General features: G+C 38.1%; 3 protein-coding genes across 9 annotated transcripts in view; 2 read left to right on the forward strand and 1 right to left on the reverse strand.

Annotated features, from left to right (window-relative positions):
- Positions 1-1,062: 1,062 nt before the first annotated feature.
- LOC135102412 (cation-dependent mannose-6-phosphate receptor-like) lies at positions 1,063-17,412 on the forward strand. Of its 4 annotated transcripts, XM_064007677.1 has the most exons (8): positions 4,425-4,800; positions 5,010-5,119; positions 6,223-6,382; positions 13,299-13,447; positions 13,568-13,677; positions 14,791-14,918; positions 16,147-16,273; positions 16,854-17,412. In XM_064007677.1, exons 2-8 carry the CDS (start codon positions 5,071-5,073, stop codon positions 17,001-17,003), a joined length of 873 nt encoding a protein of 290 aa, XP_063863747.1. In that variant the 5' UTR covers positions 4,425-4,800; positions 5,010-5,070; the 3' UTR covers positions 17,004-17,412. The 4 variants fall into 4 exon arrangements, with proteins under 4 accessions (XP_063863749.1, XP_063863747.1, XP_063863750.1 ...); XM_064007679.1 differs by lacking the exons at positions 4,425-4,800; positions 5,010-5,119 and adding an exon at positions 1,063-1,386 and having other exon boundaries at positions 6,218-6,382; positions 16,854-17,411; XM_064007680.1 differs by lacking the exon at positions 5,010-5,119.
- LOC135102411 (protein phosphatase 1 regulatory inhibitor subunit 16B-like) lies at positions 7,104-12,822 on the reverse strand. Its single transcript, XM_064007676.1, has 2 exons — positions 11,693-12,822; positions 7,104-9,364 (listed from the first exon to the last, which is right to left on the reverse strand). The coding sequence occupies exons 1-2, from the start codon at positions 11,973-11,975 to the stop codon at positions 8,643-8,645; spliced, it is 1,005 nt and encodes a 334-aa protein (XP_063863746.1). The 5' UTR covers positions 11,976-12,822; the 3' UTR covers positions 7,104-8,642.
- A 6,446-nt stretch (positions 17,413-23,858) lies between the features above and the next one.
- LOC135102406 (insulin-like growth factor-binding protein complex acid labile subunit) overlaps positions 23,859-24,329 on the forward strand; it is a 22,453-nt gene continuing 21,982 nt past the window's right edge. Inside the window, exon 1 of one of the 4 annotated variants that reach the window (XM_064007666.1) lies at positions 23,859-24,012. The gene's annotated coding sequence lies outside the window, so the exon portion shown is untranslated. The other 3 variants (XM_064007663.1, XR_010269647.1, XM_064007667.1) reach the window with 3 other exon arrangements.

A 24,329-nucleotide genomic window follows, 5' to 3' on the forward strand; every position in this document is an offset into this window, starting at 1 on the left:
GAAGGGGAACCCATGATCATCGTCCTCATAAGTAAAATAAAAAAAAAAAAAAAAAGAATACACATTTGTTGATTTTACTGTAACCCTTTCATTCTCGAATTAAAACTTTTTTTTTCAGGCACCAAGGATTTTCAAGGTCAGCGCCTTAAAGATGCACGTATAGAACCGGTTGCAACGGATCCGCCAGCCCAAGGAACCGATTCCATGAATACTTTAGTAATCGGTTCCTGCCCACCACTAGTTCAAGCCCGATGTTGTCTTTATTATCATTATTATTATTATTATTATTATTATTATTATTATTATTATCATTATTATCATCATTATCATCAATTACTACTACTACTACTACTACTACTACTACTACTACTACTGTATACTACTACTACTACTACTACTACTACTAGTACTACCACCACTGCCACCACAACTACTGTTTAAACTACTACTACTACTGGTACTACCACTACTACAACCACCACCACCACCACCACTACTACTACTACTACTACTACTACTACTAGTACTACTACTACTACTACTATTACTACTACTATATACACTACTACTACTATTACTACTACTATATATTTCCTTAAGAGTATAGACATGCATGTCTGGAAATCTACAGACAAGATGCTTTCTCTCTCTCTCTCTCTCTCTCTCTCTCTCTCTCTCTCTCTCTCTCTCTCTCTCTCTCTCTCTCTCTCTCCAGACAAGATATGATCAAAGAGGTGTTCTGTGTCTGTATCATTAAAAGCACGATAATGTAAACCATGCTAACATCTCACGCACACACACACAGTCAATAGGGACTGCGAGACTGCAGCCCCCCCAGTGGATTTCTAGAATTCACGAAAATAATGTTAATTTATTTATGTTTGACTATCATTCACATGAAAACACCAATTCTCATATGTTTATATGAAAAAAAAATACTGCAAAACAATGAGGAAGTACGGAAATTATTTACAATTTAATGATACGAAAGCGGGGAGAAATGGGTGGGGGGGAGGCTTGCCGGGCGGAATGGCGAGTGTGGGTCACTCACAGGCTAAGGAATAGTGCTGTGGGAGCAGGGGGCGTTGGTGGTGGTGGTGGTGGTGACGCTGGGGAGGCAGGAATTGGTGTTACATTGCTTTGGTGGGCACTGGCCAGTCTTGCCACACACTCTCCTAATAGTGATCAGTGCATATTCCTGGCGGTGGTGGTGGTGTGATTACTTTGTTTTGGCAGGGGCGCTGGGGAAGGAGGGATTGGTTTTACATTGTTTTAGTCAGCACTGGCCAGTCTTGCCACACACTCTGCTAATAGCGATCAGTGTTTGCATATTCCCGGCAGCTTCTACCTCCATCAAGCAGCACCAGAGAGACACAGCTACTTTAGGTGAGTACAGTGTTGGCAGCCTCCTCCTGTCAGCCTTACCGCCCTCACCGTAACACACTCCTCCCGCGGACTTCCTGTCAGTTTATTCGTTATTTGGGTGTTTTTGAGGTTATTTATTATTTATTTAGGGTTTCCTCACATCTGAGTCTGAAAATTTAGCTAAATATTGAAGGGAGATCTATGTAAACAAACAGATAGAGGTAGGGCGTCCTTATTATGAGCTTTTATCTGCTTCATCTCTTATTTATTGTAAGCCTAACACGTCACAAAGTGGAGCCACATGACTAGGCTTTCATATCCGCTAGCTAGATATATCCGCCATTGCCTCATTTAGTTACGATGGAAGAATAACAAGCAAAATAGCGGCCGTTCTCTCCACTGCTAAGGGCCGCCATGACGGCTGGCCACCTGTTTCAACCTGTATTTTTTTGGTAATTTTCTTAACTTCTTTATTCTGCTCGTATAGCATGTTTTTATGGTTTATAAAAATAATTATTTGCTTTAGAAGTGTTTTCGTTGCTTGTGTTGAGTTGTTTTCAATTTTGTGTTGCTTTACGAAAATGTGGGGTGTTTTTTTGGCAGTATTTTGACAAACTTGTTTTTTTATTTCACGCTCTAATTACGTCTTTTGTGTTTCTAAATATCGTTTATGATTTTTAAAGTGTTTTTTCGTTCCTGTTGAGAGAAATAAGTGGACTTTAAAAATGGTTTATGGTCCTGTTAAAAGTTGTGATTACAACACTTTTTGTGTTATTGTCTCTCTATATCAGCTTGTAACTAACTTTTCATTGCTTGAAAAAATAGTTCGTATATTTTAAAGTGTTTTATCTTGTTGTTGAGTCAGAATGGGTGGAATTTTCAGTGGTTTTTAATCGTGTTTAGGTTCCAACACTTGTTTTTTACACAATTTCGGTTTTATTTGTTTACTTCTTGTTCCAAGTAACTTTTGATGGTGTAAGATGATAGTTCAGATTTTTTAATTTTTTTTACGTTCCTGAAAATTCAAATGTTGTGGACTTTTCAATGATTTAAATGGTGCCGAATATTTCAACATTTTTTCCATAATTCATTTGGATATTTTTTAAATACTACTCAGGCTGGAGCGGTTATAATATTGTGAATATTAGTTAAAGTATTTGTCAAGTCAGAATATATAAGGCATTCGAGCCTAGCTCCATTTTTCCGAGGGGTCAATTTCAAAATGAAATCCGTTACGGTACGTAAAATAGCCGTGACGTCACTACCGCCATCATGGACCCGGGACCTTGATCGGCTCCGCTGTCTCCTCGGTAATATTTATCGTACTTTGCAGTGTTTTCCTGGTGTTTCCACGTGGTTTCTAAGCTCAGTTGTGTAGATAAGAGTAGAATGAGTAAGAAAATAAGAGAAATAGAGGAGGAAAGAGGAAGGGAGAAGGAGTGGAGGAGGTGATAAAACAGGAAAATGCTAAGAAAACCATATTTAGGTTAATTTTTTCCTGCTGCCCTGTCTGTCTTTGTAGTATTTGTCTTCCGTGACAGTGCTTTCAGTGTATTTGGTGTGTTTAGGGGTGTTGGAGTGTGTCTGGAGGTGTTTAGGGGGTGTGCGCACCCCCTCTCTCTCCCTCTCTCTCTCTCTCTCTCTCTCTCTCTCTCTCTCTCTCTCTCTCTCTCTCTCTCTCTCTCTCTCTCTATATATATATATATATATATATATATATATATATATATATATATATATATATATATATATATATATATATATATATATATATGTATATATGTATATATATAAACCTAAATTCTGTATTTGGAAAGTGGCAGTTTTGCATAATATTTGGAATAATTACATATGTACGATAATTTTACCAGAAGTACAATAATTTCAACCTGTGTAGTACGATAATATGGCCAAAATAATCTGGCAACGCTGGTGTGGACTGCGTCCAGCGCAGTCTTGTCTCGGCCGTTGTTGTGGATAAATGAGTGTTCTTGCGTCGGTCTTATTTTCGATCGTGTTTTTCAATTTGTCAGGAATGATTTTAAAATATTATTGATCAGTGATGGCTTGTGCTCAATCTTGATTATCATAGATGGTGTAAAATCACAGAAACATCGTATAAAATAGTTTTTTTTTTCTTTTCCCAGGTAGGCCTAGCAGTATTTTGCAAAATGGCACAAGAAGCAAAGACGGTTTCTGCATTGAAAGAACTTGCACTTGCCATGATTTCAATAGAGAAGATTTCTATGAATAATATGCCAGGTTTAAATGAAAAGAGTTATTGATCTGTTTGCACAAAACAGGAACAGGAGAATGGACTTCCATTCAAATAGCCTAAGCCACCACTAAGGAAATCAAGCATTTACTGTTAAGATAAGATCTAAAGAATTAAATAATTATCTATCTATCTTTATAATCTATCAATCAGTGGTAATGTTAAACAATAACAATAAAAACATTTAAGATTTTATTTGTCTGAATGTGAGACAGCCCCTCCATCAGTAACAGTCACGAGCCGCCACTGTGTGTGTGTGTGTGTGTGTGTGTGCGTATATATATATATATATATATATATATATATATATATATATATATATATTATATATATATAATATATATATATATATATATATATATAATTTTAACAGGTGGTTATTTGAGAGGATCGAGGTGGGGATGGGAACCCAAGGATAGATAACAGTTTTATCTACTACGTATCGGAACTGTGCCTTGACTTTTTTTTTTTTTTTTTTTAATCCAATTTGACGGTTTGATCGGTTTGATGGATCTGATGTCCATTATGACTTTCTACGTCATAATCTATATGAGAGATAGAGCGCCTCTCTCGCGAGTGTGAATCGTATATTTTGGAGGTGCGCACCGGCTTCAAGAATACTGATGTATATTTACAAGTATATCATCTGTTTTTTTTTTATTTTATTTTATTTATTTATCTATTTATTTATTTTTATTTATTTATTTTTTTTTTACATTAACTTTGCTATAACGTGGCCGTGATCATGGTTCTGAAGTACGAGCCAGATAATGTTCCCAGAGCAGAGTTAGCAAACGAGCAGAGGGCGACCAACAGGTGACGAAGATCAGCCATCGTTTTGTTTACGTCCAGAGTAGGAAATTACTTATCATCGTCAACGTAAACTTGGACAGAAGTATATTAAAAAGAGAGATAAGTTATAATTACTATTGACAACTACCGTCATTTGAGCGGTGAGGAAGAAGAAGAAGAAAAAAAAAAACATTGAGAAACACTTCCAACAAGGCACAGCAGACTGAGCAGTGTGCTGCTGAGCTGGCGTACTCTGATCCTTGGGCTTGCTGGCTGTCTCGCCCAGGCTTGTTTGGAAACACTCCAGGCAGCCACTTGTGAGACAAGCAAAAGAGATATCAACAGTTTGAGAAGCAAAATAATATCTGGTAATTATTAAGATATGAATTGTAATGAACCACAACTGTCGATTAAATCATTCAAAATTCATCGATCTTAGCATTAATTAGTACTGCCATCGTGCTTCCTTATGGCACACATTCGCATACTTAATTACTTTTATTTAAAGTCAAAATATGTTGATTTGCAAACAAATAATTTCAAATTTATTTATTTATTTTTTATTTTTTTTTACAAGTTAAAGGAGTGTCCAGCCTCAGGTTGCAGGTTGGCAACTGCCAACAGAGGAGCAGAACCAAATGCCACTAAGCAGCCATCTCTTATTGTCTGCAGTATATCATTTAGAGTGTGAGGGCTAATTTTTCAGATTCTTTACCTGGCTTCATTTATTTATTGTTTTCTTTTGGCACTCGTGGAGGTTGTGTGGTCCATGTGGTCCTGGGCTGGTTGGGCCCGCATCCTGCCGGTGTGAGTTCCCAGTTATGCATATTTCTTCCAGTGTTGCCATATTCAACAAATGAGGATGCTGCCCCCCCCCCCCCCCTGCCCTTTTTCTCTCTCTCTCTCTCTCTCTCTCTCTCTCTCTCTCTCTCTCTCTCCTCTCTCTCTCTCTCTCTCTCTCTCTCTCTCTCTCTCTCTCTCTCTCTGCAGACAAGAGATATGATCAGTTTTATGTAGATGGCAGTGTGTGTGTGTTTGTCTCTCTCTCTCTCTCTCTCTCTCTCTCTCTCTCTCTCTCTCTCTCTCTCTCTCTCTCTCTCTCTCTCTCTCTCTCTCTCTCTCTCCAGACAAGAGATATGATCAATTTTATGTTGATGGCAGTGTCTCTCTCTCTCTCTCTCTCTCTCTCTCTCTCTCTCTCTCTCTCTCTCTCTCTCTCTCTCTCTCTCTCTCTCTCTCTCTCTCTCTCTCTCTCTCTCTCTCTCTCTCTCTCTCTCCAGGCAAGAGATATGATCACTTTTATGTCGCGAGATGGGCATCGTGCATGTGTGTGTGTGTGTTATCTAAGGAAATGCTTACCATTCTCTCTCTCTCTCTCCTCTCTCTCTCTCTCTCTCTCTCTCCTCTCTCTCTCTCTCTCTCTCTCTCTCTCTCTCTCTCTCTCTCTCCTCTCTCTCTCTCCTCTCTCTCTCTCTCTCTCTCTCTCTCTGGACCTCAAGCAAACACATATTGAACTTGAAAATAACAGTCACTCCAAATTTCTGAAACACATTTTAGAGAATCTAAGCAAGAACACTTTTTAAAATGTAACACACTTTGTAACTTTCTTTTTCAGTGTTGGCAGTGTGAAAAACATTCTCTAGCATGACAAGTTCAATTTGATTTAACTCTTACCAAACCAAATATAGCATAACCTGTATGATTTCCTGATAATTTCCTTAATAAGAACCAAATTTTGTGTGATGTAACTTAATGCATTTACTGCAGAACTTTCCCTGTCCTTAGAGTAGTGACTGGCATGATGAAGATACTTTTGGTGGTGGTGGTAGTGGCAATGCCTGGACTGGAGCTGACAAGGGCTGAGTGTACTGTGGATCCATCAGTAAAGGCTGAGAGCAAGCTCGAGCAAGAAAAACTCCTTCAGACCCTCAGCCCAATTATAGGACAGAGGTAAATATTGTGTTGATGTATTGGTTACCTGCGAGCTGTGTGGCAGTACTGTGTGTGTCTTCCCATTGCTTAAATTATTTCATTGCTGTTTATTTATTTATTTTTTTTGTATTTTATATATATTTGTTTGTATGTTATAGTGATTGCAGTATAGTTGTCTTCTTGTGTTTGGCATGGACTTGTGGCATTCACATCGGCATTCTTCTGGCATTCATTTTGAGTAAGAATTCTTGCAATACGTGATGGGAGATGCTCCTGCACAGAAAATACAAATACACTCCAGTAAAGGGAAGATTATTTCCCATCATGCAAATTAATAATTTTCAAACCATATCACATGAATAGATAATATAGAAATAGTATTGAGGCAGTCCCTTTTATAGTTAGCCAACTAACAGGTCAAAAGTAAACTTATTATTATACTGTTAACCTTGAGGTGTGTACACTCTGGAGTACCTGTGTAAAGAGTATTTAAGTGAAACCAAAATATGAAGATGTTACAAAGGCAAAGTCTGTGGAAAGACACACACACACACACACACACACACACACACACACACACACACACACACACACACACACACACACACACACACACACACACACACACACACACACACACACACACATAAAAAAAAAAAAAATACTGTCACACTTGTAACCTTTGGATGACTAAGGTGAGTTTACAGACTGTTGTCTGAGCCAGACTAAGAAGCCCTCATGACTTATTTATTTTAATATTTTTCTTTTTTCTTACATGTATTCAGGTATAAACTGGATGATTGAATAAACAGATTAATGCAACTGTTGGGATAGAAATACCCATTTAAGTAGAAACAACTGTTGTAGTAATGGGCATAGTGATAGGTTATTTGTTAATCTTGCAAGAGCCTATTGCTGTGAACTATATATCTAGTTGGGTTATGACTGTATGGTGCAAATCACTTGATTCTTTAATAATCTAATGTACATTCGCTTCAGTTTGTTTCTTTGTCTTTGTGAGGTCTCAAAAGGTGTTCATCAAATATGGTACATGTAGATTTTTCTTCCATATATGACAGAATTGCAGTTGAACTGATAGGCAATTACTGCTACCAAGAACAGCAGTGAGGTAAAGTTACATTTACACAATAACTCCTTCCTCACTTCAACTTCATTTACTTCACTATTGACAAAAGCTCCTCAGTTATACCTTTACCACATCTTAAAATCTTGTCTAGGAGGTTAAGTTGAAGATGTACAATATACAAAGATGATGTATGAATAAAAAAAAAAATGTAGCACAGCTGAATTGATAGTAATATAAGTAATGATAATTCACCTGAGCTAAATTTTCACATCACAACACATTTTTTCTCTTTGATTATTGTTTGCTTGATGCCATGGTCCTGGAGCCATCTTGTATCTGTAGCGAATCATTGAAGGACTTGGTGGTGCCTCATAGGGTCTGTCATTTCCCTGGTGAAAGGTGGAGTATGGCATGCTTTCCCCAGTGTCACTTTGTCCCTGCTGAAGTCTGTGTTCCCTTTCCTCTTGGCGCTGTCTCTTCAGGTCTTGTAGGGAACCACGGGGAGGAGGTGGGGCAGCATTCTTCTTTTGGGGCCGCAGCATCAGCCCTTCCCTTAGCTCCATTCTCTTTCCCTCTTTCACATTGTCATTAGGAGTCCCATTTCCAGTGGTTACTCTTAGAGTGATGGCCTCAGAGTTCTCTGGAGTTGGTGTACCTGGTGAAGGGTTGCAGTTTGCAGTTTCTGTTGCTGGCTCTGGAGTGTGTGCAGTAGGGTGAGGGGGCTGTGGAGTATGGTCAGATGCAGGATCATGTGGTACCTCCAGTTCTATGTTAACCTCACATGCCTCAGGGGTAGGATGGACCATCTCATAGAACTGACGGTAGCTGTCAGGAGAGAGGGAGTGTACTGGGGGAAGAGGTGCAGTGTTCTCTTTTGATGTCCTCTGCAGCAGTAGTGGTCTGATGGCCTCCATGGCAACTGCTTGCCTCTCTCTGCTACTACTCCTTTCAATGCTGTGCCTCTTAAAAGGTACATTATTCTTCACACCCTTAATGGAGCTCCTGCGGTCTGAATGCAGCTCTGTGTCAATGTTGATAAGGGCGCTGGGGTGTGCATCCTTCAGTGGCAGGTAGGGCAAATCATAATCATTGTCCACCGAGTCGTTATCCCCAGTGATGGTTGGTGGCGGTGATCTGTCCATTATGTCCTCATTGTGACTACCACTCACATTGGTTAGGCTGTCATTTTCCTCAGGGGTATGGACCACTGTGGCTACTTTCCTGTCGGTCCTTTAGGATGTGAAGAAAATCATGTTTTAGGTCAGGATCCTCACACAGTTCATAGGGTGTCTCCCCATCATTGGTCTGAGCTCGCAGGTCCACCTTAAGATCTGCTGCCAACATTTCCAAGACCTCTTCATTGCACCAGTAAGCTGCCACATGCACTGGTTGCCACCCATCCCCATCCTGCACTGTCACAGAAGCTCCATTGTCCAGCAGGAGCTTCACAACATCATTGTACCTCTCAGCAATGGCCACGTGGAGGAAGGTCTCCCCACATTGACCGACTGGCTGGTCAAGGTCACCCTCACTTGCCAGGGCAGCCTCTACATCCTGAAGCAGCAGGTCATGGGTCTGGTTTCGTATCTGATCCAGATCATCTGGTGAAATATTCCGTTTCATCATTTCATTTCTGAGGTACTGCAGAGTCACCTCCTCCTCAGTAATGTCATGGGGCATGTCCCCATCTCCATTTACTGCTGTCACATCTGCCCCACCCTTGACTAGCATTGTCACCACCTTAAAGTGTCCACAGGTAGCTGCTGCATGTAGAGGTGTCCACATGTCCCGATCTGTCACATTGACATCAGCACCATACTTGAGCAGCAGTGCTACTGTCTCCACAGAGCCATCAATGCAACACTGATGTAGTGCTGTCAAACCTTCATGATTCTTCATGTTGGGATCAATACCTAAGGGAGAAATAGACTGTCTTATTAATAAGGCAGCTTTATTTATTCACCCACCTAACCTTTGTTTCTCTTTTAGCTTTTGTTCATTTTGTCATGTAATTGACCTCAGACATGTAAACAGTAAAGATGATGATGGCTGCTTCTGCATTCAACTATGGCATCTTGAATTCTTTTTCCTAGTTAAAACAGTATAGATGAGTGACCAAAGACAAAACTTACTGAAATTTTAGGAGTATATTGATTATGACCACTGAATGGTCTTCTGATAAAGATTTCAAGGTGAGGGTACTCAGCAACTCTGTGCTGATAAGATCATCATAAGAAAGTGAAATTGTCATCACAGCTCCCTGGGCTTGCAGTGGCCACAATCATCTTGATATGTTCCCAGCTGATCTCTTGTAAGCCAGATTGCCATTGGTTTGTGAAACTATATCACAATCATACCAATGAAGATATATGGTGTGCAGGTATTGACTGACTGATTCAACATAAAGTAATCTATCATGAAACAGGAAGGCTGATAATAACCTGCTTAGCATATGGCTCAGAAGCCTGAAATCTTTTATGAGAGCCATGGAATAAGAATAAAAATTTGAGAGTATCCAAAGGGAAATGGAGAGAATTGTGCTTGGCATTAGATGAAGAGATGAGAAAGAAGCAGCATGGATTAGGGAGCAGATCCCATGTGAAAACATTATTACAATTAAAAGAAAAGTGGATTTGGGAAGAACAGAGTAGTGGAATGGACACCTAGGGATGGCAAGAGAAGACAAGGAGATATGAAAAGTTTTGAAAGAGTGGAGCAGAGCAGAGAAGGTCCTGCACTTGTCTCTTAAAGGCTGATGATGATAATGATGATGTGAATGTTGTAATTTATGTGGTATTAATTCTGTAATTCCTTTGGATTTCATGAAATCTTATCTTTGAAGGAATTTAATTAATCACATTCATGTCACCAGAGATTTGTTGAAGTAAGATTAGTTTTCATGTGTGGTTGAAAGTTTTCATTCTCAGTGGCTGGTATTCCAAACATGCATTGTTGTTGTGAGATCCATTCTGCAGCTTGCAGTTAAAAGAAAAGGCCAACATTGCTGAGTAAATGGAAAATATGTATTATTGTTTTGTCATAAGGAATCTAACAAGTTTCTCTGTTAGGTGGTTATAGATAATATTCCTAGTATATGAAATACTGAGGCAGAGACATATACAGTAGTTTGATCATGTAAAAAAAAAAAAACTTATCAGGTCCTTATCACATATCATTCAGTTTCTGGAAATATTCATGTGAAATTAGTAGATAAGTGAACAGGTGTTTATTTACTTAGCTATTTTCTGTGTACATAAGAGTATGAAAAATTAAAGCAAATAATGTGTGTAAGTATTCAATTTAGAATGACTTAAATGAATGCATGATGAATTGTTTGGAGGAAAAGGATTGGGTGACATGAGTGCAGAAGGGGTAATGAAAGTCAAGATGAATGGGGAGCACCTGGATGAAACTGAATAAATGAATGATGGCAGTTCTCTCTCTCTCTCTCTCTCTCTCTCTCTCTCTCTCTCTCTCTCTCTCTCTCTCTCTCTCTCTCTCTCTCTCTCTCTCTCTCTCTCTCTCTCTCTCTCTCTCTCTCTCTCTCTCTCTCTCTCTCTCTCTCTCTCTCTCTCTCTCTCTCTCTCTCTCTCTCTCTCTCTCTCTCTCTCTCTCTCTCTCTCTCTCTCTCTCTCTCTCTCTCTCTAGAAAATTATTATAAGCATGTAAAACTGGTGAATGTGTTTGATGGTGTTTGAAATAGGCAAAAGTTGAAGGTAAAATAAAATGATGATATTTGGATAAGTGAAAGTGAAGTGATTGTTTCACTAACTGCATAGAACAAGAGTTATCTTTAAGTATCTTGTTCATTCCTTGTACCAGCATGAAGGCATGGAAAGTGAGACAAGCAAAAGTTGTGCCAGAAGGCAAAGTGGTTTGATTGCTAGGCCCTATGATAAAAGAAAGAAAAATGGGTATTAAGGTAAAAAAAAAATATATGGTGGAATGATTTCATCTTACATATGTAAGTGAGACTTTGGTCTTGAGTGAAAGAGAGTGGAGGATATTTTTAATAACTTGTGTCAGCTATAGATGATGGATAAACACATTTGATTTTTTACTACTATAAGTAATTGAGACCTTGATGTGATTGAAAATGTGAGAAAATGTATAAACAAACTTTTGCTAATGGAACACCTGGACATTCACAGTATTCCTCTTGCCATGTGGCTTTGTGTTCTTGTTATTGATCCAGAGGAAACTAACCAGTGTAAAATATGAAAGGAAGTGTTGGTGTTTACCTGTCTTGAGCAGAGCACGCATTTCTTCATAGGAGCCCCGGGCTGCTATTTCCATCATCTGGGACAAAACTGAAAAAGTAACACCCTTCCGAGCTTTGTGCTTCACTGGCTTGTTCGCTGTGTCTGTCTTGATCCACTTGGCATAGGAAGACAGTTGTTGTTTCCGCCTCTTCTGTGCTAACTTGATTCGTTCTCCTACTGGCATTTTTTCAATGTCCTGCATCTCCTCCACCAGCTCACTGTGCTCAACAGTAGTGGGGAGGCTGGCCATTGCAGGTGTCATTTGACAGTCAGGCAGTTACAGCTTTGTTGGTATGTTAGGTTTGTTGGTATGTTTTCTTTACCTCACTAACCTAGGTAGGTTACTCATGTCATTTTGAACAGACAAGGTTAGTGTTTGCTGACTATTGTTGGCACATGTAAAATCACTGCTTAAGTGTGTTTTTGTTGTTTTGAAACTTCTTACTATCAACAGTTTTGTTGCTGGATCACTCTTGCAAATTTCTGTTGAACATTCATGTTGGTTCTTTATGTATCAGACACAGATTCACTTTATGGTAACTTGAGAGCCCAGGCTTAGCATGCCCTGGGCAAGGAGGTGGTGAACACTGGTAGGGTTGGGGTGGCTGGAGAAGGGCAATCTAATCTTATCAGGAATCTGAGTTTGAACTATCAGTAGCCTTGCACAGGAACTTTCAGATGCTTTTTATGATCACCAAAACTTCTAGTACATTATATATTCATGTATTATTTTTCACTTTATTTTTTTCTGATCCCCAGTTGCAGGTTTATAGATCAAATCCTGGGTTTTGCTGATAATGCTTATGGCAGATAACATCCTTGGCTCTGAAGCTTTGGTCTCAACATACTGATGATGTCATGACAGTAAAACCTATAGTGGATATTTTCAGTTGTTTATCAGTGGGCATGTATATTTACCTAGGGCTCAAGCTACTCTTGTGTAGACCCATCTGTATTTATCTGTATTTGTGCTGTCTTTCTTTCAGTTGGTGTGCAATCTGTGCCAATAGTGTATCAGAATAGAATTTCAGAATGTCTTGCTTTGTTAAATGTAGATGCATCATAACTGATCTGTGTATTGATGAATCAGCACAATGTCCCACTGTATTTACACGTGCTCTCTCTCTCTCTCTCTCTCTCTCTCTCTCTCTCTCTCTCTCTCTCTCTCTCTCTCTCTCTCTCTCTCTCTCTCTCTCTCTCTCTCTCTCTCTCTCTCTCTCTCTCTCTCTCTCTCTCTCTCTCTCTCTCTCTCTCTCAGACTTTATGAAATGGACTAAAAGAAATGGAAATACCAATACTTAAAGAAAGAAAAGAGTGGAGACTTACAGTATTGAAGTTAATGAATGGATTTGAAAAAAAATTATAAAGGCCTTTTGTTGTGAGGACATATAGAGGCTGGATATTTTTCAAAGTTTTTCTTTCTATTTTTAGTACTTGATGATATATAATGTACATAGTTATTTTGGTGTCCTCCAAAAGTTTAAAAGCAACCAAGAATCAGTTATAAGGAGCTAAGTTATTTTTGTTACATAAACCAAAGATATCAGGGATATGTATTCAGGATTTCAATATTATTGTTTTACAGCTCTGGAGAAGTACAGGATAAGCATGGCAATACATATGAATTTGCAGTGTGTTCAGACTTGCCAAATCTGCCAGGTGTCAGCCTTGCCCAGACTGGCAAGACCCCTGTTCCCCTCGGCTATAACAACCAGACTCTGGTGTCCAGTGACAGTGAGTACTGTGGGATTTGTTACCACAACATAAAACCAAACCACTTCCACTTGTTTCCTCTTCCTTCGAATCATGCACATGGTTCAGACACACACTTTGTTTTCTCTAATCCCCCAACAGAGCACTGGCTGATGTTAACCTTCCTTGGGGGTCCTGCCAGCCAGGCAGGATGCAATGGCAGCCATTGGCAGGGACATGTTGTCTTCATCTGTGACCATGACCAAGATAAAGTTAGTTGTGGTCTTTTCTGTTTGAGTCATGCCACCTGTAATAAGAGAGAAATAAGTTACACAAAATGATAGAATTTCTTCCCAAACAGTTCAGCAAATTACAGTAAAAGTTCCTTAATCCAATACCTCGTAATTTGTAATTGTCCACCCACTTCTTTTTTTTTTTTTTTTTTTTTTTTTTTTTTTACTGGATGAGAATTATTCCAAAAATTTGTACTACCATGTTTGACACCTTAAAGATGCTTCAGAGAATCACTCTGCATCTCACAGAACTAGATTTGCTTGTACTCATTATATGTGGCAACATTGCATATCATTAGTGCCTTTTTTTGAGTACTGTTATCATTACATCAAGAGGAAACATGCAAGCACAAAAAAATTCGTAAAGAAACCAGTGTTTGGCCATATATACCACCTATAGCTCAAATTTTTCAGTAATTAAAATAATGCATTCTTGAGCTATTCTAATTCTGGGATTTTTACTATAGTGAGAGTTATCAAGAAGCCAGTTGCATTTTTATCTATGAGTTAAAACATGTTAGATTAGAGATGACTCATGGAAATGATCTTGGGCTATTAAGTACTAAGAAAATGAGAAGAGTACATACGTCATTCAGGCTGGGCATAGGAGACTGTGCTTTGTTATCTAAATTAAATTAGTCTTGGGATTGAAGATGCTTGAATGTTTCCTCAGTGGGCGGCTGACAAGCTTATGAGTGTTGAAGCATTACACTCCACCTTCTATGTGTGCATGCATTCTTTCTGTCATTCTCTGTGAACTGTTACTTGATGATAGCAGCTTACTACACTGGTACTGTTACTGTCCAGAATAAGATGCAAGGCAAAACGTCTGAGAATCCACATCCTTCACCTAATTCCCTTGGTTGCTCACATTTATTTTTTCTCTTTTATCCTCAACTTCCTTCAGTATGCTTGCTCAGTCATCTAAGATTTTCATATGCTTTGATTTTACCTTCTAGAACTTGTTTCACTCTCCCTTTGCATTCTTAACATTACCTTTTACTTTCTTACATTGCTTATTTTTCTGTTTCCATTTTTTGTCCATATTTGTTCAAATGAAAAACAATTTTTATCTTTCATTAAAAATTTCAGATTGAAATGAAAGTTCTTGATGACCCCAATTTCACGTTGAAGTTTTCTGCAATGTTTGTTGTGCGCCACCGAAGCATTTGTTCCCTGTCTCAGAAAGGCCTCAGTGGTGGAGCCATATTTTTCATTTTGTGAGTAGCTGTTCCTTTGTGTAGCCTGATTCCATTTTCTTTTCCCAATGCATCAAAGACTTCCATGTACTAGAAAGTCTTTTTGAGATCACCACCACATTGCATATGTTCAAAGAAAGATATTGAAGAAGTTAGCCTCTTAGAAATCTAGTGAATTGAAAGATAGTGTTAAACTTGTGTGCTATAATATAAATATTGCGCTGTGTTAATGAAATCCATCAGTTCTGAAATATTCTCCTTTATGTTTTTAATTTATCTTTATTTTCCTCTGATGAATGCATTATGTGTCCTGAATAAAACGTTTAGGTAAAGTCTAAAGTTGCATTGACCTTGTACATTTTTGGTTATGGACACAAAAATAATGAAGCAAGAAAAATCCTGCTCAACTTCTGTCCCTCAAGGAAGTGAGATGGAAAGAGATCAGAATGAACAGGCTATTCATTTCAGAAGTGTCATGATGTTCTTATCATGAAGCAGACCAAGGTTTAGGAGGAGTAAAAACAAAAATAGGCAGAGTTCCAGAGTTTTTCAGTTTAAGAGAGGAAATTATAAAGATAATAGGTAACTCTTTGCATTAGGAAAGGCAACAGAACAAGATGAAGAGTGAGCAGAAAATTTTATGGTGTGAGGCTGCAGGAATGAGGAAGGCGTGCATGTACCAGTTTCATAGGAGCAGTAACTATGGAAGTAATTAAAGAGGATAGCAAGATGTGCAGAACTGTGGTGGTGAATGAGAGATGAAAAACAATTTATGAGTTCAGGCAAGAATCTTTTAACTCCAACCTGTGTAGTAAAGCTATATGAACAGTCTTCCCATGTATAGAAGCTCTTTTCCATACAAAGACTGATAAAGCCATATAAAGTTTGCAACTAGGAAGAAGAAAAGAATTGGCAGACAACACGGACACTTCATGTTACATACTGTAAAATTCTGTGTCATATGTGGCAAACCCTTTCAAGTTTTTCTGTACAAATTTCAGGAAGTGGCAGTCAGGTAGATTTCTTGAAGATTATTCATGTTGAAATTCTCTCTCTCTCTCTCTCTCTCTCTCTCTCTCTCTCTCTCTCTCTCTCTCTCTCTCTCTCTCTCTCTCTCTCTCTCTCTCTCTCTCTCTCTCTCTCTCTCTCTCTCTCTCTCTCTCTCTCTCTCTCTCTCTCTCTCTCTCTCTCTCTCTCTCTCTCTCTCTCTCTCTCTCTCTCTCTCTCTCTCTCTCTTATCCATTTTCAGGCTTCTGGTCAGCTTTTCTTTGTACTTCACCTTTGGCTTCTTGTACCTGCGGCTGGTGAGAGGAGCAAAGGGGGTGGAACAGATACCCAACCGCAACTTCTGGTTTAGAGTTGGAAACCTGCTGGCAGTAAGTATCCATAAAATTCTATGGTGTAAGAGTACTAAAGACTGTAAAAATGCACATCACTTCATTACAAATTCTAACACATCAATATATATATATATATATATATATATATATATATATATATATATATATATATATATATATATATATATATATATATATATATATATATATATATATATAGACACATACATCTACTGTTTCCAGTGATTTCTGTACTTATGTAATGTCAGACTTATAGCAAAGGCTTTTTCACAGGATAAGAGTGGCACTGTTTCCCAGGCTGAAATTTACTGTAAAAGGAAGTAACGTAGACAAGACTTGTCTCTTATGGGCATTATAATGCAGAGGGGGAGTGGGGATTTCCTATCTGTTTTCCACTGGTCATCTCTTATGATGAACATGGAATGCAGTGGTCCTGGCTGCAGGATGTGCACCCAGACTGTTTCTTCTATCAGCAGAATATTTCATATATCTTAAAATTAATTGTTTTGTCCACTTGTTTACTTAATGTTAAGTGAAATGAGCAATAGAAAAAGAATAGCAATATGAAAGAGTGCAAGAGTGATCTGTTTTTCAGGATGGGTGTGAAACTGTTTTCCGATGTGACCGTTACTGTGGAGCAGGTGAACGTCCATCCAGCAGCTACAGTGGCTATTCCCCAATTGATGAGCAGCTGGCACAAGACCTGCAGGACGGGGACAGGGACTCAGCCTTGCTCAGCCCATAGGAGGCGTGGGAAGTGTCAAGTCACCAGCAGGAAGTGGTTGTTGTATAATTAGTGAACTTTGCAGACAGCCTCTTGTTTTGTAAGGACCAGATGAGTATGGTCAGTGGTTTATTAATATTTCCAAGACTAGAAAATGTTGTAATTATAGTCAAAATTCTATAAATTTAAAGTTATTCAATACTGAGGCAAAGCTGTGGGAGTGATATGCAGGTTTCATTGTTACTGTTTTGGCCAAATATTTAATTGACTTCTATGCATCAAATTATATACTTTCATTTGTTGTACAGTAGTGTTGCAATTCACACATGTCTGAAATACATTGATGTGTAACAAGCATTACAAATTTATCAAAACTATTTAAAATTGTTCTCCATTTTTCAATAGTGCTGTCTGGTGTTTTGGAATTTTTTCTTACTTTATATATATATATATATATATATATATATATATATATATATATATATATATATATATATATATATATATATATATATATATATATATATATATATATATATTCTCTCTCTCTCTCTCTCTCTCTCTCTCTCTCTCTCTCTCTCTCTCTCTCTCTCTCTCTCTCTCTCTCTCTCTCTCTCTCTCTCTCTCTCATATGCTAGCACTAAAAATGCATCTCTCACATAAATGAATAAGTTACTGTATATATGTACAGTTATAATTAATACATAATTATCTGTATTATAAATCTCTGTATATGATTATAGTACATTTCAGATTAGTTTGAAGAATACAACCCAGATTATTTTGTGCCTCATGCAGGATAGTATGACATAAGATTTGTTGGGATGTAGCATTCATGGGATGTAACAGACCAGTCATGTTACAGGCACAAAACATGTCATCCGCACAGATACTGACACTCTTCACTCATGCAAACTAAGCTATTTGCATATTTGTTGCTGTATCCTTATTATTAGTCATTTTAATAGTCTACTCTCTCTCTCTCTCTCTCTCTCTCTCTCTCTCTCTCTCTCTCTCTCTCTCTCTCTCTCTCTCTCTCTCTCTCTCTCTCTCTCTCTCTCTCTCTCTCTCTCTCTCTCTCTCTCTCTCTCTCTCTCAAACAGCCTTATCTATTTGTCATCTTTTGCATCTCCATCTAATGTTTTGGCATAAAAGATTTTGATGTCCTCCCTTAGTCTTAGTTCATAAAGATGCTGATATTGTAAATACCTAAGTTAATAATACTGGTATGTTCTTTTATATATAACTACACATTTGCTGTTTTCAGTGTGTGCCTAATATAGCTGTACATATATTCTGGAGTGTGTGTATGTGTGCAAGAAAAGCATTACATTAGTACTATCTTGTCATATATTTACTGTTGTTCCGCTTGCCTTAAATTCAGAAGTATTCCTTGCTTGAACCACTTTTTTCTTCTTGGTCTTCTGTACAGAAAGCTGCATTTCTTGACATCACTCTTGCAATGATTCCTTTAATTTCTTTCCATGTCCTCTTGTAACTCCTGAGTCCTATACAGACGGGTCTTTGTTGATCCCCTCTAATTCTTTAAGAACTCCATATGCTGCAATTAAGTTTCCCTTTTCTTTTCATTCCTCCAAGGTTGGGAATTTCTGTTTTCACAGTCTTTCTTGATAAGGGAAATCTTTCAGACTAAGCACTATTTTAGTTGCTGCTTTTTTTACCCTCCCAACCATCCTTGTATCCTCCTTTTTGTGTAGTAATCTTATCAGTGCTGCAGATTCCAAGTTTGGTTTGAATGATTGTTACTGTCCATTTCTTCATTATATTATCATCCAGGTAGTGGAATGCTCTTTTATTTCTCAGTAGATTAGGCATCCCTTCATTGATCTTGTTAATTTGTCTATGCCCCACATGAGGTTTACACCCCTGCCCACTAACAGAGAATCTTGAGCAGTTATACTGATGGTATATTAATAATGAATTCATTGAGATCTTGCATTGATATGTGTCTTCACATAAAAACAAGAAAATGTATAAATAAATACATTTTTGTGTTCTCAAGTAGAGAGGTAATTGTCTCACATGAATTCCTTTGATGATATGGCAATTTTCCTGTGTATTTATATTTAAGTGCACTACTTGTGTTTTGGCTCCTTGTCAGTGTGTGTGTGTGTGTGTGTGTGAGTGAGAGAGAGAATTAACATGTCACCTTATTTCCATGTTTTATTCCAAATATTTGTGCTTTATACGTGTAAGGCTAGTTTGTATTGTTAGAGATCATATCCATGACCCATTTTCTATGGCATTGCACAATTTTCACATCAGCTGATAAAATGACACAACAAGGATTCATGTTTTTACACCACACTGTTGACATGCCTATCCAGTGATATCACAAATCATCAGAATTTGAGCATGAAAAGCATGAAAAGGTAATGGCAATTGAGATAACTGTGATGCATTACATATACTGATTGAAATTTTGGGGGATCATGATATGCAGCTTGGTCAGACACACATGGATCTGGAACAATGGTTTTCATCATTGTCCTATGTGGAAATGCTTGAATATATATAGAATCTCATTCAAATTAAGATTTAGCATTTTTCAAGGTGGAGTATTAAAGTTAGGTTTTCTATAAGCTTGTCATCCCAAATTATTGTAGGTTTAGGGTTTAACCTTTAGCCAGTGTTATCAGTTGCTGGGAAGTGCCCAAGAAAAAATGATCTCCAGGTAGTTACTGCTGACTGCCACATTGCAGCAGAAATAAAGTTTCACTGCACTATGTAAAGTTTTAGCTGTTCCATTTTATTCTGTTCTGTATATTTGATGCCTGTTTCTAAGAACTTCCCCAAGGTGTTGGCTGTGATGGGGATGCACGGGGCAGCAGCCAACTGGTTCACATAAAGACACCTGGAAACTTATTGGGATAATTTTGATCAACCACAGCAAGCCCACATGACAGTGATTTATGTTGTAGTTAGTCATATATTAACAACACACGTGCATATGATAGTGATTTATGCCATGGCAATATTAGTTTGTGATTCAAATAAAACTGCATACAGCACAGCCTCATTAGTATTGTAATTTGAAAATTATTATGCAGCCCCCCAATTTTTTTTACCACGAGCCGTCACTGTGTGTAACTACATTTATTTGATTTGTTCCAGGCTTTTAGTCAACACTTTATTTGCTATCCAGTGCAATTCACTAAACAGAAAACAAAGGGCTGAAATTGAAACAAAAACTGGGATTGTATGTTATTCTACCTTGGTTTTGCTGAAAGAATGCAACTGGCCATCTCAGCCTCTCACAGCTACTGTCATATTCCCTAGCAGTATTCACTATTTCAATCTGTGACTCATTTTTCTGTTTACCATATTTGAAATTACGTCTTTCTTAATTTTGGAGACCACTGCCTTCCTAACTTTCATTTGCAGGCTCTTGGATAAGTGTTAAAGCTGAAAATTATCAGGAAAGTACAACTCTGAAAACAAAAAAATTCTTGCTTTCTCAGATTGTCATTGCCACTTCTACCAATCCATCACCACTGGCCCTTGTGCATTATGTACATATTAGATTTCTCTCTGCCTCAGGAAGTTTTCAAAATATTGAGCTTTTTCCAGGTATTGACAATTTTTTTCTTTTTTTCATTCAGGTAAAGTCTAATGGATATCTGAGATCTAGAGTGACACTCCTGCTGTGTTCATGATAAGAAAAATATTAATGATGTGATTAATAGAAGTGATTTGTAATGTAGAAATTTAAGAGAATATTTGTTACTGAGAATCAGTAGTGTGTAGTTGTGGCACCAGATGAGGGTTAATGTTGTAGTTCAGTGTGTGTTGTGCATATGCCTAAATCAGTGTCCCACAGTGATAACGAAATGGTCTGTGATGATAAGCCGAGCCTTTCTTGTAGAGGAGGTGAATACACTTTTATTGTGTCAGTTCTATGTCTTCGTCTGAACTTATGCGTGTGAAGCCATACTTGTTTGTAGGGCCACGAGGACATTATGCAGTACTATTTTCATATTGTTGGAGTTGGAATGATAAATTTGAACATCTATATTTTTATAGAAAATTACTTTTCTAATTAGGTTGTCTATATTGGTTGTACAGAAATGTTCAGTTTTTTTTTTTTTTTTTTTTTTTTTTTACATTTCTTAATGGTCTAGGGTTCTCACTTTTAATTTTATGTATAATATGAAATATTAACTACATAAATAAATAGATTTTTCAGTCTTATTTTTTTTAATTCATGTCTTTGTACCTAGATAGCAGCCCTTATGAAAGGAGATGGTCAAGACAGAGCATTTACATTATGTTCACTAATATTATCTCATATCTTTGCGTAGTGACTAGAGATGAAAAGGTATCCAAACTGTCTTGGGACCTGACAGTCATTTGGTGCCCCTTATACCCCTTGTCATGAGTTCATCTCTGGCAAGAGCAGCTCTCACAGCTGAAAAACTCATCCCACCTTCAGATTAATTTCTCATTGTTTCTATGACACTCTGAAGAGGGCATGACACTGTGTTGATTACTTGCAGAAAATGAAAGGGAACTTCACAGAGTGATGGATAAATCTTGAAGGGGACTGTATGAATGAAATAAAAACTGGAGGTTAATAATTAGAAAAGAAAGGTGGTGAGTTTTTAGAAGAAAGTAAAGGTGTGTAACTTTAGAATATCATAGGGTGAGTGTACTGACAACAGAAAGGTGTGAGGTGGTTAGGGAGAAGAGAAAAGGGAGATGTCTGGTGTCCTTTCCTTTCTGACTGTTCTATTGCTGCTGTAGTAAATGGTCACTGTTCTTTTAAATCTATTAACAGCGGTGTTCCTCAGGGTTTAGTCCTGTCACCCACTTCCTTCCTATTATTCATCAATGATCCTCTAAAGTCTAAACCAAACTTCTTGTCTTATCCACTCCTACACTGATGATACCACCTTGCAGTCTTTCACGTCTTTCCATAGATGTCCAACCCTTCAGGAAGTAAACAGTTCATTCAGAGAAGCCACAGAACTCCTGACTTCCGATCTCTCTAAAATTTTTGATTGGGGCAGAGCAAACTTGGTATTGTTCAGTGCCTCAAAAACTTAATTCTTCCATCTATCAACTTGACACAACCTTCCAGACAACTATCCCCTCTTCTTCACTGACACTCAACTGTCCCCCTCTTCTACATCGAACATCCTCGGTCTCCTTTTCTTATAATTTTAAACTGGAAACTTCACTTCTCATCTCTAGCTAAAACAACTTTTATGAAGTTAGTCATTCTGAGATGTCTCTGCCAGTTTTTCTCACCCCCAGCTGCTAACTCTGTATAAGGGCCGTGTATAAAGTATGCTTTACATGTCTGTGGGGGGTTCCACTCATACCACTGTCTTCACTCTCTTTCTCATCGCCACAATGTTGCATCTCTAGCTATCTTCCACCGCTATTTTCATGCTAACTGCTCTTCTGATCTTGCTAATTGCATGCCTCCCCTCCCACAACCTCACCACACAAGACATTCTTCTTTCTTTCACCCCTATTCTGTCCACCTTTCTAATGCAAGGGTTAACAAGTATTCTAAATCATTCATCCCTTTCTCTGGTAAACTCTGGAACTCCCTGCCTGCTTCTGTAATTTCACTTTTCTATAACATGAATTCCTTCAAGAGGGAGGTTCCAAGACACTTATCCTTCAATTTTTTACTACCACTTTGGACCTAGTCAGGGGCCAGCACCTCAATGGGCTTTTTTTACTGGATTTTTTTGTTGCCCTTGGCTGGTGTCCCTCCTACATAAAAAAAATAAATAAATAAAAAATAAATAAATAAATAAAAAATATTAAATGTGTTGAGATGGATGGGGAAATAAGATGGAAGAGTGTAGAAGATGGATATCTCATGGGTTCGCTTGCAAGGGTTCTGAAAAGAAGAATATGTCTATGATTTTTTTTTTTTTTTTTTTTTTTTTTAAGAACTAGCATTCTCTTGTCAAGACTAATGTATGGATGAGAGACGTGGGCGGATGTGGCACAACAGTCAAGATTGTGTGCTGTGGAATTGAGGTATCTGAGAGAGCATGTACAGTGACAGGATAGGAGGATGAGAACAGTGAAAATATGTATATGAGAGGTAGAATGGACAAAAATAAATACTCCGTTATGACGACATGTTCATATTGCGAGGAAGAAAAGTGTAGAATTCGTAAAGAATACGACGGAAATTGAAAGTTTACATAATAGAGGAAGGCTACTTTGGAGGTAGAAAGGTAAGGCGAAGTAATAAGTTACATGTTTGAAAGGCGTGGTAATGGAGCTAGAACGCTTTAACAAACAGGAAGTAAAGTTTTGATAAGGGAAGATCGAGGTTCCTCTGTTGCATATTATAATCCCTTCAGGTAATGTTTTCGGAGAAAATGGAGCGTCAGAAAGGTATCCCTTCTTAAAACATGGTAACTTAGACGAGACAAAACGTTTTGTACTGTAGGAATAAAAATACAGAGGAGAAAGTTCCCAACCCGGAGAGAGTGTAAATCTGGAACGTTCCTTCACAATGCAGAAATGCTAATTCGTATTCTAGTAACTCCCGTGGATGCCATTTGTAGTGGCAGCGGAATCCCCCCCCCAACTTCCTCCCTCACACAGGTAATATTTTCCTACTATTCGTTCGCACTACTTTGCCATGATGACGTGAGCCGCTACCACTCGCTTACTGTGTGCGAGTCTATACATAACCTAAAGAAACATACCCATAACTGTTTAAATAGTATTGATGAACTATGACAGGTGTTGAAGTCTCTTAGGAGGAGAATCTACTGCTTGACCTTGACGAGACCTACTGGCGGATATAATGATACGTAGTAGACATACATACATACATACTCTCTCTCTCTCTCTCTCTCTCTCTCTCTCTCTCTCATTAGCTCTGGTTTCCCTCCCTTTCCCTTCATTATATTTACGAAACATCATGATCGCGTGCTGCATTACACGATACGGTGCAAGCAAGATGTGGTACTTCCCCTGGCCTCTCTCACCCCTCACTGTCTCAGCAGTCCAGTCAAGGTTTTTTGTCTGTGTGAGTGGTTGGCAGTGTGCTGGCCTGCGCTCACTGCCTGGAACAAAACCTTACAATACGTATTTTCTGTGGTTTATCATGTACCCATCTTTATGGTGAAGCATTAGAAATATGGTTATCAGGAAAGGACAATGTTTATCAATATTAATTACTTATTATTATTACTATTATCTGTTGTACGTGTTGTCATAACATTCCTAGTACAACAATAACAGTAAACAGACAAATGAAAATGGTAATATGCTAGTGTAAACAGTCTCTTATTGTGGACACCAGTGTGGCTGAACTATTATTTAGTTTTGAGGAAGTAATGTTGG

This window comes from Scylla paramamosain, chromosome 7, assembly GCF_035594125.1.
Source record: "Scylla paramamosain isolate STU-SP2022 chromosome 7, ASM3559412v1, whole genome shotgun sequence".
Taxonomy (NCBI): domain Eukaryota; kingdom Metazoa; phylum Arthropoda; class Malacostraca; order Decapoda; family Portunidae; genus Scylla; species Scylla paramamosain.

Bases quoted from the DNA above. Each gene is read 5' to 3' on its own strand.
- LOC135102412 (XM_064007677.1), top strand. From the start codon at position 5,071: ATGCCACTAAGCAGCCATCTCTTATTGTCTGCAGTATATCATTTAGAG. The intron at 13,448-13,567 runs GTGAGTACTGTG...ATCCCCCAACAG, and splicing joins GACTCTGGTGTCCAGTGACA to AGCACTGGCTGATGTTAACC. The intron at 16,274-16,853 runs GTAAGTATCCAT...TCTGTTTTTCAG, and splicing joins GAGTTGGAAACCTGCTGGCA to GATGGGTGTGAAACTGTTTT.
- LOC135102411 (XM_064007676.1), bottom strand. From the start codon at position 11,975: ATGACACCTGCAATGGCCAGCCTCCCCACTACTGTTGAGCACAGTGAG. The intron at 9,365-11,692 runs GTAAACACCAAC...TTTCTCCCTTAG, and splicing joins GCGTGCTCTGCTCAAGACAG to GTATTGATCCCAACATGAAG.